Raw genomic sequence first — 15,490 nt, forward strand, 5'->3', positions numbered from 1 at the left:
GCTTTAAGGCTTGTTGAAGGACAGTCATTCTTATTTTTTTTCCCCTAAACTTCCGGGCAAACTTCCTGCTTCCCCAAGTCTTTTGGAGGCTGACTCCTTGCTTTCTACCCGAGGAGTTCTGCAGTGACAATTGGCTTCATGTAACAATCTTTTGATTTAAAACCCCTCCCCCACTGTAATTACAGAGCACACGTCTTGGTCAGATGGCGCTAAGGGACTTCTTTGTTGACGTTCTGTCTGAATGGTTTTGTGGAGATAAAGATCTGACTGATGAAGAGATGGAGATTTTGACCCAGATCAGGAAACCCCTTGAAATCTCCAGAATGGCTTCAGGCCCCTGTTAGCTTTTATATCAAAAGGCAATTAAGAGATATGGCAGCCGAGGGAAGAAAATGAACCGCGGTGCGGTGATGACAGTTTCTTCTCAAAAGAGACACATTCTGATGGGAAGGGCTGGAAATTGGTCAGGGGTCCTTCCTCTGAGAAAACAGTTGGCAGGTGTGTTTATTCATCTCTGTCTGTCTGTACGTCAATCATCGATCGAACTGTTTTTAACAGAGGTTGAGTAACTTGCTTTACCTGTCGTCACAGCCCATGCAGGAAATGTGACTCATGCTAGATTTCCTGTGCCTTTTAGAAAGGAAGCAGGGCAGAAGGTGACATCGTCCAAAACGATGCTTGAGGCATCTGGTATTTTCTGAGTATATAGCGTGTAGGTGCCTTTCACACACGATCACACTTATTCCTGCAACAGACCTCCCGGTGCGTGTGGCTGTCTCTGACTAACACAGAAAGGGAGGCTCAGAGAGCGGAAATGGTTTTCCTAATGTCACACCCCTGGCAGGTGGGAGAGCCAGGATTCAAACCCAGGTTCGATTCCAAAGATCATTCATCCCCAGTGTGGCACAGTGCCTTCCACGAGGCTATCTTGATTAGAATAATGATGATAATAATTACTTCAGCTAATGATTGTTGAGGACTTACTTTGTGTAGAAAGTCTTATCACTTAATGTCAATATATATCCCAGGACTAAATTTCGTCCAGATGTATTGGTGCAGTAGATTGGGCAGTGAGCAAAGTGAGCAGTCTTGTATTCTGGCGTGGATTCTGCAAGTTAGCTCGGTGGGCTTGGCCAGCTCCTTCCCCCTTTCTGCGTCTACTTCTGGATGGCAACATCTGGATAAGGCACGAAGATTTTAATCATTACAGTTAGAGTTTTAAAAGGAATTGGTGCTGACCATGTCTCATACACTGTACCAGGAGCTTTACTTGGAGTGTCCCATTTGCCCTTTACAACCATTGGTTTTTAAGATGAGAAAACCAGTGCTCAGAGAGGTCAGATGAATTGCTCAAGGTCACGCACCCCTCGTAAGTGGTGAGTCCAGCGTTAAACACCTGGTCTGTGTGAGGTGCAGGCAGCCCTCTTGGGATCCACTGCCCGTTCTCCTTCCATGCCTTTGATCCCTCCGCATGAAAGACCTGTGAGTTGTGTTTGCTACCCCACCCTGGCCCACCCTCTGAGGGCTTGGACCTGGTTGCTGGATTGGGTCTCACTCATTAGAAAAATTCTCTCTGCATAGACCCTGGTCCCAGTGTGATATTGCAGAGCAGATTTTTCTGGTCTGAGGTTTTAAATTTCCCATGTCATTTCAAGCTGTGCGAGAAGCTTGCAAGCCTGCTTCTACCCGATGTCATTAAATCAAGCAACACAAATGCGAAGAAAATCAAAATTGCCTCCAATCGAAAGGGAAGAGAACCTTCACCTCTTGGGTGTGCACTAGGTGCCAGGCATCCCTGATGACATCCCATTCCACATTGGCTGTTGAGAAGGAGCCTTCACTTTACCTGCCAATGTTGCTTTTCTGGGTGACGTGGAAACTGGCACCACCAAGTTTTCTGAGAGCAACATTGACACATGGCCACTCATGCAAATTAGAAACCCCATCTGGGTTGACGCAGTAGGTAGGAACAACAGGTCCACCAGCCAGTGCGACTAAAAACAGCTGAGGGAGGTGCCAGGGGAGGCACCTTCCAGTTCAGCGGCTCTGCGACCTCATTTGTTCTCCAGAGCATCTCCACCAAGGCTGCTTGTGTTACTGATTTCAGTTCCTTAAGTGGCCTGCTTTTGTGAACAGGAGCATTTGCTTGTGAACCTATTGGGACTGATATCTAAAAATGACAACAGCAAAGATAATACCCATTGTTTATTGAAGCCCAGGGTTGCTCTGCACATCGATTTTTATTTCTGTCTGTATCAACGCCAGGAGGTAACGGATATCCCCCTTTGCAAATGGGAAAACTGAAGTTCAGAGAGTTTTTGCATTGTCTTAAGTTGCACAGAAAACGTCACTGTTGGTGTTACTGCTGCTGTAGTTTTGCTGTGGTTTTTAATGTGCATGAGAAAAGGTGAAAATGGGGGAAGAATTATCGATGTTTTGTTCAGACTTGCAAGTCTGTATGCCGAGGGCACACCTCTTGTGAAGGTCATTCTTTGTTCCACCTTACAGGAGAATTACCCCAGACGCCTAATTAGTACAGCTTTATTCAGTGAGGTGTCTGAGCAATCTAGTATTCTTCCTAAAGGCTTAGCAGTTGGAGTCCCACCCAGCAGTGACTTTCTTAGAATTGTTCTGAATTGCCCTCTCTGGGTTTCAGATTCCCCTTGGTTAAAAGAACGGCGTGGTGCTAGTAACGAGAGGAGGGGGCAGCAGTGATGTGCTGATGAACGTTTAAAACTGGCTCTAAAGAAAAGGAAGAGTCATAACATTTCATGTTTCCGTGATGCGTACACTCGCACCATGGCCAATTTCACGCTGCCCACTTGAAGTCAAAGAACATGACATTTTGCACCATTGACACACCACCGCCTGGTAGGTGAAGTGCCAGTTAAAGTGCAATAACTGTGAATGGGCTTCTGTAGACATTCGATTTAAAAACAATTTGATTGAATCCAACTGCAACTCAGTTTTGCCATTGTTGTGTGTGTGTGCGTGTGTGCGTGCGTGCATGCATGTGTGTGTGTGTGTATGAGAGAGAGAGAAAGAGAGAGATTGATTTGCAGTTTCTGCCTTTGACCACTTACTTCCTGGAAGTGCTCAGGAAATATGCACAGAGAGTTAAGCTGCGAGCAATTACTGTCACTTGGGACTTTGGCTTCAAACCCTGTTGGAGAATTCCAGTGAGTTAGGTTCAACTACACAAAGAGATCCCTTTTCCTCCACGAAGTAGCTTTAAAGTCTGGTGAACTGAAAATATCTGCTTTGTTTCAACTAAGAAGTCCAACTTGGGATCTTAGATTTTATTGGCTGACTGCAAGGAAAAGCTAAGCTTTCCACTGCCAAAGGAAAAGTCAGTAAGAGGAGTCAGATTGCCTACGGCAGTTCTTCCGAGTTTTCCCCTACAGAAAATACGGCCCCAGGGGGGTCTGGAGTCAGATTCCTTCTGGAAGGATTGTGTTTGGCTTCAGGCATATGACCAACCCTGGCTTAAATGTCATGGGTGTCACAAGAAGTCCAGAAGCAGATGGCGCCTCCATGCCACTGATGACATCAGGGACTCAGGCTGCTTCTGTCTTTTTGGTCTTCCGTCCTTTTCACACAGCTTTCGTCCTCACAGCTGAAAGGTGGCCGCTTGAATGTCCACTATTGGTTTCCATTTGTGTTAAGTCAGAAGACAAAGTCAGAGAAGGGACACGCAGCCCAAGGGCCATGAAACTGAGTCTTCTCCTTCCAGACTTTCCTGTTTGCTGCACGTGGCAGTGTATGCTTTTCTCTCAATAGCCAGGGAAGGATGCCAGGATCTCTCCTAGCTGCAGGGGAGTCGGGAAGGAGGGTACTTTCAGGGAGGTGCACCGCTTTCCCCAGCAAAGCCTGGTTTTCTTTTTTTTTTTTTTTTTAAGGAAGGAGGGAATTGTGGACATTGAGCAGACAATTCACAGTGTGAGCCAGCCCACACAGACCCTTCTGGATCAGCAAGGAGATGAGGATAAAGGAATGAGGAGGGGTGTCAGAGCAAACCTCTGTGGAATCTGACTGAATGGCTACAACCATTGTTTTGACCATACTGAAGTATCCAGACAAGTTTGCTGAAATATCAGAGTGGACTTTTCTTAAAAAAGCATCTTATCATTACCAAGGCCAATAAAATCCAACAGAATGGTTTTGTAGTCTTGTGGTGGGTGGACACTGTCAGAACGGATGAATCAGTCTATGAGTGTATAGTAAAAATATGTTGGCCATTTCCTGAGTCTTTTTGTTGCTGTTAGTTTTCTGGAACACCAAGTCCTCTCTTACTGACAGGACTTCCCTGGCGTCCCTGCTAGGCCAGAGACTTCCGCCCTGGGATCAACGAGTCTTCCACTGTCAGGCTGTACAGGGTTGCACGGCCAGCACCAGGCAGAGTTCCAGAGGTCACTCCTGACTGCTGTGCTGCATTGCCTAGGGCGGCTCAAAGACAGGTGACCTTTCCCCCAGCCGCGTGGGCAGAGCCGTGTCAGTGGAGCATTGCAGCTTGTGCCCGCCGTTTTGAACTATGAGGTGCTGGGCGCCACAGTCACCTCTGCACCCTGTCCCGCCTGAGCGTCACCTTTGCCCCCGCTTCGCCCCAGCTGTGAGGCTGGAGGGCGGACTAGGCTCATGTCTGGGGGCAGGTGTCTATTTCACACATGTCCTAGGTAACGGTGACACGAGTATTTTATCTTTGATGAAACGGGGGCTGAGCGTCCCCCCTAGGGCTCTACACACACCATCCTGTTCCTTCCTTATGACAGTTCTGTGAGACCATGACAGGTGTCATCTTCCATGAGAAAACAGGCTCAGAGAAGGCCAGTTATTAAGTTTGCCTGCTGGTTCTGGAACCTAGGCATTCTGACTCCTGAGAATCAGTTTTGACCTTTTCACAAACACAGTGATTCGTACTTTGGGTCATGTCAGATGTCCCTGGGTCACAGTGATGGTTTCATTATCTGTCTGGTAGGAAAGTGGTTATGACAACATGACATGGGTCTCTGTCTTCCCGTTACAGAATAATATTTCTGGCTTTATTAGTATTAGAAGAATTGCATGTGGATTCTGAGCCACTTACACGCTTGTCGGTGTTGGGACTGGATTGTCTGTCCCTCTGGTTTATTGAGGGGGTCTCTGTGATTGGAGTTTTCATTCATTCATTTACTCACGCATCCCTCTGGCACTGAACGTGTGTCAGCTACGTGCCAGCACCACATTAGTTCCTGGAAGTACAGAAACGAATAGGACACGGTTTGTCTCCTCCAGTAGCTGGTGGTAACAGATATCTCTATAATCAACTGAGAACGAATGTTTATTAGATGCGTTTCTCCCTTTAGTACGGTGCTTTTAGTAACAGCTCCAAGGGACACTTAAAGAAGTAAAAAGCAGCGTTCTTATTCTTAATGTGTTTCTGAGAAAACAGAGGGAAGTACATTAGCGATCAGAATGGGTCGGCTTGGGCTTCTGGGGATAAAACGGTGATGAGGAAATTGAGGTGACCTTCTGCAGGGGAAAGCGCCAGGCTTTACCTCCCCCAAATAAGAGCTTGGTTTTAGTCCAATGACCCTGCATTTTAATCCCTAAACTTCCCGTTAACTAGCTGTGTGCCTGTGGGGAGATTCAGTAACCTCTCTGAGCGATAGTTTGCATGTTGTTAACACAGGGGTGGTCATACGTAGGAGTTCTGTTACGAGGAGGAAATCTGAAAGCCTCTATGCGTGCATTTACTATTATTGATGCAACACACTGCCGTAAACTTAGTGGCTCAGCTTATGACAATGTATTCATTACCTAGCGATTTATTATCCAACAATCCAGGAGGTCAGAAGTCAGAGGTCTGACATGAGTCTCCCTGGGGTGAAATCAGAATGTTGGCAGGACTGCACACCTCTGGGGAGGCTCTAGAGGAGAGTCTATTTCCTTATCTTTTCCAGCTCCTGTTGGCCGCCCCCATGCCTTGACTGTGGTCCTTTCCCTCCTAACAGCCAGGGATGGCTGGTGGAGACTTTCTTACGTTGCATTCCTCCGTCCCTCTCTTCTCTGCCCCTCTCTTTCAGTTAGGAGAAGCCTGGTGACTACATTGGGCACCCCTGGGTAATCCAGAATCACCTCCTGATTTCACGGCCGGTTGATTAGCAACTGTAATTCCACCCACTACCTGAATGCTTTTTCACAGGTTCTGAAGATTAGGGTGTAGATATCTTTGGAAGGGACAGTGTTTCACCTACCATGTTATGTAAAAGGCATAGTTCCGTGTTTCACTAACAGATGGGGGGCAATAAAGGATGACTGTTTTATTATTTCTTGAAAGGAGGCCTGTGCAGAGCTAGACTACTCCAGTGTGCCAGCACATTGTCTGAAGTTTGGTCTGCGCTTCTCTGGTCCTTCTGGCTGGAGCTCATTTGCCCATCTTCTCCTACCACTTGCTTGCTCTCCAAGGGTGTGACCTGCCTCTTCCCTTCTTTATAGTGTCTTCCTTGAATCACCACAGCTGTAAGAAGGTGGCTCTAGGATGGCTGAAGGATATCTACTTATGGAAGAATAAGGTCATTGCAGGAGATGTGCTAACAGGATTTACTGAATATGAGACTTGGACAAATGCCTTCATCTCCCGGGGTTAGTTTTCTCATCTTTAAGATGAACGTGGTGGTAAGTTCATGAGAGATTTCCTGAAGGGACCGAACAACGTTGTGTGTGACGTGTGTGACATGTTTATGAATTTATGACCTGGCAGAAACTTCACGTCAGACAAAAGAGAATTGCTAAAGGGGATTGAACATTCTGTTTAATCAAGACAGAAGCCAAATGGGCCAACCTAATGGAAATATTTCTTTCAACATGTGCCTATAAAGCATCTGAAGTTGCAAGATGACTGGTTACTAGAAGTCAGGTTCAGTAACATCAAGTGCTTTTAAGGAGCACAAATTCAGACAGTGCTTTGAAGTTGGTTACACAAGAGTTACAATTTTTGCAACAAAGCGCGACTCCTAGGAGATGTAGCAGGCAAAACCAAATTGCTGTTGTTTCTGGAGTTAGGACGCGGTTACCCCTTGCCAGCTTCGTTTGGCTAAGTAGTGAGGTATCTCCAATGGCCCAGAGTCTTCTTTGCTTAACACGTGAGGTACTACTTTCTTTATGGAGGCTTACTGGAGGAGCAACCGCAGTTGCATCTGCATCCATGGAAGCTCCTAGAAGGGGTCCTAGCACAGAGATGCTTACTAAATCTTGAGCACAACTGTAACCGCTCCAAGCACACAATCTGATGGAAAACGGATGCATAGCCTCTGGCAATGACCTTATTTTATGTTTGGAAAAGAAACCGTTAGACGATTACAACTGCTCGTGGTGGTGGTGGTGGTGGTGGCGGTGGCGGGATTTGTGCCCGTTCCTGTGATGATGAAATCACTGAAATGCATCGGTCTTTTCTTATAGAGATGCTGAAAGTGACATCTTGCATTTGTGCAAATCAGAGTTTGCCAGTCACTGGCCCACGGGGACTTAGCTTGCAGATGTATTTTACCTTGTCAACACAGCGCTTTGTTGTTAACGCCGTGGCTGTGGTTGCTGCTGCTAATTGGTTTTGCTTTTGCTGTTGTCATTGTCATTGATTTATGAACCAACATATAAAAATGTAAAGACGTTTTATTAAAATTCCGAATTTCCGTCTTCCCTTGAAGAACTGAACGATTGAGCGTTACGCAGCTAACATTTCTGCACAAGGGTAATTAGCTACTGCGAATGGTAATTAGCTGTCTCCTGTAGACGGTGCAGGGAGCTTCCACTCTGCCTCAGTCTCCCTCACACAGATGGCAGTGCCCGTAGTTATTTGTTACAGTGTGTCTTCTGTGGATTTCATGATGGTCGTGAGCCGTTGCTCCTAAGGGACATACAGGGCTTTGTTCCTGGGAGCTTCCGGTCACAACATTTTCATCAACTTGTCAATGCATAACCTTGTTTTAGGTGTGTTTCTGTTTAAAGGCATGTATATAAATTATATATATATATATATATATATATATATATATATATATATATATATATATATATATATATATATATTTGGCTCATTAGCATTGCCCTCATGGCTGGCAGCGGTACGGCTCAGACTGCGAGCCCACCTAACACACTATGTCCTGTATAAGGTACATCACAGCCTTCCTGCTTTTAGAAACACTCGGATAGTGCTTTAGCTCTGCACTCAGAGGCCGTTTCCAATATCAGTATCACCAACAAAAAGCAAAACAAATAGAAAAACAAAAAGTGGCAATGGGTCAAGGGCAAGGAGACACTTGTTTACAGTCTGAGAGCTGAGAAAAGACGTGTTGTCTTGTTCAGCTCAGATGAAAACCTGCACGAGGTGACTGGAGCTTTTTGCCTCTGTGAGTGTGTTTCTGAATGACCACCAAGGAGCTGTAAGTATCGTATGTGAGGTGACAAATAAACTTTAGCAAGTAGGAAAATTTGCAAATATAGAATCTGCAAGTAATGAGGATCCACTGCATGTGATTTGCAAATACTCTCTCTCTGCCAGTAGCTTATCTTTTAATCCTCTTTGTAGCACATTTTACAGAACAAAAGTTTTAATTTTGAGGAAGCTGAATTTATCAGTTTTTTTATGGATCATGCTTTTGGTGTCAAATTTGAGAACTCTCTACTTAGCTCTAGATTGCAAAGCTTTCCTCTGTTTGTTTTTTTTTTTTCCCTAGAAGTTTTGTATTTTGCATTTAAGTCTATGATCCACTTGGAGTGAATCTTTATATGAAGAGTGAAGATTTCAGTTGAATTTTTGTTTTGTTTTGTTTTGGCCTGCAGATGTCCGTTTGCTTCAGGCCTGCTTGTTGAAAAGGCTTTATAGAATTGCTTTTGAAACTTTGTCAAAGATCACTTGGGCATGTGTGTGCCCTTGTGCCTGCTGTGTGGGGATAGAAACCCAGGCTCCCCAAATGGTGTCCACTTAACCCAGGCTAGTGGGGTTCTCATTGCCATCTTCTCGTACTGAGAATCTAGCTCCCTACTCCAGACCTTCCCTCGCCAGGGTGGTGGGGGAAGGTGCCTGGTTACAGCTGGGCAGTGGGGGACACCTAGGCTCCCACTGGCCTTTGCCAGTGTGGGTGGAGGCAAAGCCACAGTGATTTCCGTGTTGGTCAACTAGGGTAGAACGACTGTCATCAAATTTTTCTGAGGCGGCTGCTTTCCTGGTCCTTTGTCTAGAGAAAGCAGAGTTTTGTTTTCTGTTTTTGTTTTTTTGTCTTCAGCCATTAGCATTTCTGGGTGGTTGGCCTCTCTCTGTGGTGTGTGAGGCAAAAAGAAATGCAGAAGACTCACCATCATGTCTTCCCTTGGAACTTGAGGTCCCTAGACAGCTTGCTTTTTTCTTCACCTTTAAGAATCTTCTTTTGTGTGTTTTCTGTCGACTGTCTAGAGCCTTTAGTTGAACTTAGTGGAGGAATAGGGAAAAGTATGTGTACTCCATCCTTCCTGGAAGCAGAAGGCATGACAGTTCCCCTTCCTTCTTTCCTTCCTTCCCTTCCCTCCCCTCCTTCCTCCCCTCCTTCCTTCCTTCCTTCCTTCCTTCCTTCCTTTAATCCTCATTTTACAGATACAAAAGTAAGTTCAGGGAAGTTGTGTGATGTTCTCAAAATCACACAGCTCTCACACGATGTCAGCCAGGCTACATGAACGCAGGGCCCGTGCTCTTCACTTGCATCTCCTTGGATCACCAGATACACATAAACACATCTACTCAGACACATTCTCTGTGTGTGTTCACAGTGCGACAGAGTCAATAGCGGAATAGCTCCCAGCTGCGAGTTCGGTGAGCCGTGAGAGACCGATGTGTTCCTGGTCTATTTTACTTCTATTTCCCTTCGTTTTATTCACATTCTGTTACATCATGGGCTTGAAATCAGTGGAAGGGGAGAATAATTACGAGGCCAGAAATGCTCCCAAGTGCTTGCAGACAAAAGGGTCATTAATTGCAAGGCACAGAACCTCATAAAGGGCTTCTGCGTGTGTGGCAAAAGGGGACAGAGGAGCGGGCTTCCTGATAGCATGAGAACGTGCTTGAAGTTCTGAAATGACTGAGTCCAGACGTGGGGTAACATGATACAAAGAAGGGCCCATAAACTCACTGGGAAGAGTGTTTGGCAGTAGCCACAGGATTAGCAACTCAGCCGCTGTGTTTCTAAAGGAAGACTTCGCTGCAACATGATAGCAAGTCGGTTTACCTATGGATTGCCCACCATGCACTGAAGCACCTATTTTTCCTATAAAATGGATTTTTTTGACTAAAGATAAATCATACTCCTTAATGTACCTGTGCCTTAAGACCTGTTTTTTCCCTTTTATCACTCCATCGCTACCGACCTTTTATGTATCTCTCATGATCTCGAATGAACTCAACTTCCTGTCTCCAGCTCGGCCCGTCTCACCCCGTTCTCCCTGTGCTGACAGCATGCATCTCTCTGCGATGCTGGGTGACCGTGCGTGCTGCCCAGACGCTTCCCTGGTTCCTTCCGACCTTTAGGGTTAAGTCTAGGCGTTTTTAGAAGAAGCCGACAATAAGAAATCTGATATTCAGCAGCCTGTCCTCTGTTCTCTTCTTAGGTATTATCAGATCCGAGTGACCTTGAAGGTGTCCTCAAGGATCCCCCACAGACTGAGCGCCTCCATCGTTGGGCAGACAGGTGAGCAGGAGGAGGGCAGTGGGGCACCTGTATGGCAGGGCTTAGCAGAGTGCAAGGCATAGAGAGGCACTCAGTAAATCGTGGTTTATTGTTGAATGAGTGGACTTTGCAAATGGAGACCTACTGTGGTTTTGGCCATGTGCGTACGTTGTTGCAAGGGGAACCTGGCTGAAGGGAAAAAAGAACACTCTTCTAGGATCAGCTGGCATCTGAAGGTCAACCTGGCTATAGGGGCTTGGCTAACATCAAGTCAGGGAGGAAGAAGATGGGATATGTTTAGTTAATCAAGTATGAGATACTGAGAATGCTCTAGAAGGAGTCAAAACACTTGATGTCTTTGATAATTATTAGTGGAGTCATCTTGTGGGGACAAATTATTTAATTTGGCTTTTTTGGGTCACATTTATCTCAAAAACAGAAATAGGAAAATCTTGCTGTGTTTAGAGAGGCAGAATTTAGTTGTGGGGAGGGCCTCCCGTTCTGAGAGTTGCAGGTTCAGATCCTACTCCTGGCGCTTCTCAGCCCTGGGGATTTAGAAAAGTCAGTTAACCAATTTGTTTTTCTGGGTTCTTCGCTTATAAAGTGGGGCTGATAGGAAGTTTGTGTTAAGATCCGAATGACTTATGCGGGGAAATGACTGGAACGGTCCTGGCACATGGTCCGCTCACCATAACCATTAGCAAGGGTAAGTGTTGCTATTACGCATTCAGTGGTTGTTCACTTGGCAGCATCTGCCCCACGCTTGCCCTGGGGACACAGCCCTGGGGAGGAGACGCTGCCTGCCTGCTCTGGAGGTGCCCACAGTCTTCTGGGGGAGACAGAAGTGTCACAGTAATAAATACAGCAGAGGTGGAACCTGAGATGTGGTCTCAAAGGAGACCTGGAGGTGTGAGCAGACGTCGGCCCTGCAGGCAGAGGGAGGGAAGGCTACTCCGGGCAGAGGTGGCAGGTCCTGGTATCTCTGGGACTGGACTGAGCCACGGTGTTTATGGGGTGATGAGGGAGCTGCTGAGGTGGGTGATCTGGACGGGGCCAAGGTGAGAAGAGAAACGTCTATGGCCGGGTTTGGAGGCCACGTTGGGAGGGCTCGTTGAAGCCAGCAGACTGATTTCGTTTCAAGGCACAGCCAGATGAAATGACAGCAGTTGGGAGACACAAACCCTGTGCTGTTCAAACGCAAGATGTTGCCTCGTACATCAAGGGGCAGAATTACCTGCTCTGGTCCTCTTTTTAGAGACATCTGTTCTCCGGTAGCCGTGTCACATGGAAATGCGTCTCAGTTACGGGGCGACTTAGACGTCACTTCTCTGGATGTGCAGTGCTTTCAAGGCAGGTGTTTGTGTTTAGATTCTGTGGAGTAAGTAGAAAGGTCATCGCTGCCTGGGCGACGTGCGGCCGTAACTTGTACCCTCTGGTGTTTTCTTTTTTCGGGGCTTTCTAAAAGGTGACTTAGGAAAGGTCTCTGGAAAACTGGAGGTTCCGGCTTGTCTGAGTTAGTTCCATATCTCACAGGACAGACTGCGACAGACTCTGAGCTTGCAGCCGTCAGGAGCAATCCTCCCCTGGGCATTCTAGCCAGATCCCCGCCTTACGGAAGGGGCAGGTGTGCGAACCGGTGACCACATTACAGCCGTAACAGAGAGTCACAGCTGCTCAGAGAACTGGAGGCAGGGCACAGAGGGGACTACTTAAAACAAAAAACCAAGCAAAGCAGAAGGGAGCCTCTTCTCTGTGGATGTGGAATTGTGAGAGGTTTGGGCTAGCAGTCAGGATGACTCTGAAAGGCCACTGGGTCTAGGTCATCACCAAAAACAGAGAAGTATATATTGGAGGTGATGCTCGAGCGATTCACTGAGGCCAGGACATCCCTGGGCTCTTCTGGAACTTTTCAGATTCCTCCTATGAGCCAAAGCCTTAAGCTTGAGAGGTGGAGGTGAATGATGGTCACTTAAAATATGATGGTTAAGATATTCCAGAAAGAGAAACTGGACGTAAGGAATCTTTAAAAATTACGATGCTGCTTGCTTCAGAGGGTTGCCTGTGTTTTCTGGGTCTCACAGTTGTGTTTTCTGTTTTCCTCTGAGTTCAGGGTTCCAGGTAATTGGCACATCTGTGTCTGTGAATGAATGTTAACTATGCTCAGCCTTGGCTGTTTTTTTCCACCAAAATGACGCTTTGCAGTCTCTTCCTACCTGGAGAAGTTAAAAAATATTATTTTCCCTTAGGGAGATGACCAATTAAGTCAGACATCGGGGAGGGCCGCCGTTTAAGCTTACTGAGGCTGTGCTAAGTGATTTGGTGCAAAACAGCCATCTGCTAGTCACTGCTCATCAAAGCAGGAGACGGGATGGCACCTTGAATCATGGAAACGTGTGAAATTTGCCATGATTAGTTTTCTTAATGTTTTGAGAGGTAATTTCCATTTCCATTAAGTGGAAGCACTTAAGAGTGTCACCATGTAGGGGGTGGGGAGAGACATTTATTCTTCAAATGAATCAAACAAATTTCTTTTTGGGTCCATTAAAGTGCACCTAAATATCAAACAGGCCTGTTTGCATGGTGCATATCAAACAGGGAACACACTCCAGCCCCCAGGCTCCGAGTGCCCTCCTCGGGCGGGAGGATTGCTCAGGCCTGTCAGGAAGGACCAGCCTGGGGGAGCCGAGACTGAGAAGATGCGCTCACCTCTGCCCCGCGCAGCAGTCAACTCAAAACACTGAAGCCAGGGCCCCCCACCTTTGACTCGCAGTCTGCTCTGCCGGCTGGTCTGGTGACCCAGCTCCTCGAGTGGCCAAGCCAGCTTTGTGGCCTAGCCTTTGTCCTTGAGATCAAATCTAAAGTCGGCTTGACATCCAAAGCCCTCCTTTGGGAAGAGTCTTCAGCTGCTGGTCCCATGGTTTTGCGTCTCTGCCTCTGCTCCTGCTGTTCCTTCTGCTTTTAGTGCCTGTCCCTTCCTTCCTCACACGTCCACCCCTCTAGTCCACGAGGCTGGCAGAAAGGATGTAGGCCTGTTCTCTAAGGGCAGTCCCCTGCCCCCGTCAGAATTCCTGATTCCTGTCTCACTCCCTGCACACACGCAGCAGGTACCACCCCCCACATGTGCCTCTCCTGCCCCTTTGCAGGTGCTCTCAGTGCCTGCACCCAGGACTGTGCTTCGGAGGACCCCCCCCTCCAGGCCCCTGGAAGCACTCTCTCCTAGATTCGAATTTCCCTGGGAATTGGAATCCCGCAGCCCCCCACCCCCTCCCCCTCCCCGAACCAGTGATTATTAGCGCAGGGATGTGGGCTGCCTGCTCTGTCTCAGGATATGGCTCACATCCCGAGCCCCTGCAGGATCGGGCAGGCGCTCCCTTCTCGAGGACCTGTGTCAAAATGCGCCCAGGCCTGTCTTCCACCTGCCCGTTCCCTGCCCTGTGTCCCTACATCCCGTGTGGTCTCACTGAGCACATGGGAGCTGAGTCACCTGCCCACAGGCCCTCCTCTCTGGTCCACTCTCCATCATCTGTATCTGGAATCTACTAGAGGTAGGGTAGCAGCTCCTCATAATACAATAATAACAGGGTGTGAAGTTAGCCAGACCCGAGTTCACCTGGGTTCCCAGTGACCCCGTGCCCGTGGCCTCTGTTTTCAGTCCCCTGTAGAAACGACCCTGGAGGGCTGTTTAGGGATCAGCTAAGGATACGCATGTGGGTACTAGCCGCATGCACACCCGCACCTCAGGCGACCTCCTTGATTGCCCTCCTGCCACGTTTGTCAGGGGTAATGCTCTCATCTCCCTCACGTGTAATGCACTTTCTGCAGAGATACTGAAGCATAAAATCCCAGTTCCTAACTGGGCACGGTTGCCCAGAGCTTGATGGCTGACCCTACTCTCATGGCTCAAAGGCTGGTGTGGGGAACAGAGGGGCTGAGTGACAGTCAGGATGAGAGGACGAGGGCTCAGCAGGAGGGAGGCCTTGAGGGCTCCGGAAGCCTCACTGGGAAGGCCCAAGTGCTGTCTTCTGAGTCTGTCTCCACTCCCCTGCCATCAGCACACCTGCCCTGGGGCTTCCCTCCACCCTGTACAAGGCTCCTGGGCCCCCTGCCCACTCCTCACTCTGGCCGCATCACCACCAGTCTGCACCTGTGTGGGGGCAGCCTGCACCTGGGGTACCGTGTTCCAGGCAAACACACCTGGAGAGAAAGGTGAGAGGGGAGTGTGGGGCCCCGAGGCATCCTCCAGAGAGGATGCATGAGCCGCAGAGCCCTTCCCTAACTGATGGGAGAACTAGCTTTGTCTCTGGCTCACTGCACACACAGGCTGAGAACTAGGCGGTGGGTCCCCCTCACCCTGGGTGACCTTGGACTTGTTCCTAACCCCCCTGTGCCTCATTTTCCTTCTCTGTAATATGGGCATCATCATCATCATCATCATCATCATCATCATCATCATCATCATCATAATCATCATCATATGTTGTTCATGGGCTTGTGAGAATTGAAAATGTGCATACACACCAGTACTTAGCCGTCCTCAGCCTGAATAAATGCTGGATACATTTAGTTTTATTACAGAAGCCAGAACCTGCAGATGTGGGTGAAGGTCCCATGGACGGAAATGTTAGTCCTGCTGGGTTTGGCTTATTCAGTACTTACTTCTTGAGTGCCTCCTGTGCGCCCGGCGATGTTTCTGGAGCGCTTGATGCCCCGCTGCAGATGCTGTCTTCAGAGTCAGTGAGCTTCCCCATCGCTGGAGGCTCCAAGCAGAGGTTTCCACGTGGTATGAGACAGTGGCCGATGAAAAGAACTTTGTATGAGAG

General features: G+C 47.8%; 1 protein-coding gene across 1 annotated transcript in view; it reads left to right on the forward strand.

The window, feature by feature from the left end:
• Positions 1-15,490, forward strand: part of FAM135B (family with sequence similarity 135 member B) — a 234,627-nt gene that overhangs the window by 106,040 nt on the left and 113,097 nt on the right. Inside the window, exon 3 of the mRNA XM_032467566.1 lies at positions 10,612-10,691. Within this exon, the coding sequence (XP_032323457.1) occupies positions 10,612-10,691 (80 nt within the window). The remainder of the gene's footprint in view (positions 1-10,611; positions 10,692-15,490) is intronic.

Source organism: Camelus ferus, chromosome 25 (genome assembly GCF_009834535.1).
Source record: "Camelus ferus isolate YT-003-E chromosome 25, BCGSAC_Cfer_1.0, whole genome shotgun sequence".
Taxonomy (NCBI): domain Eukaryota; kingdom Metazoa; phylum Chordata; class Mammalia; order Artiodactyla; family Camelidae; genus Camelus; species Camelus ferus.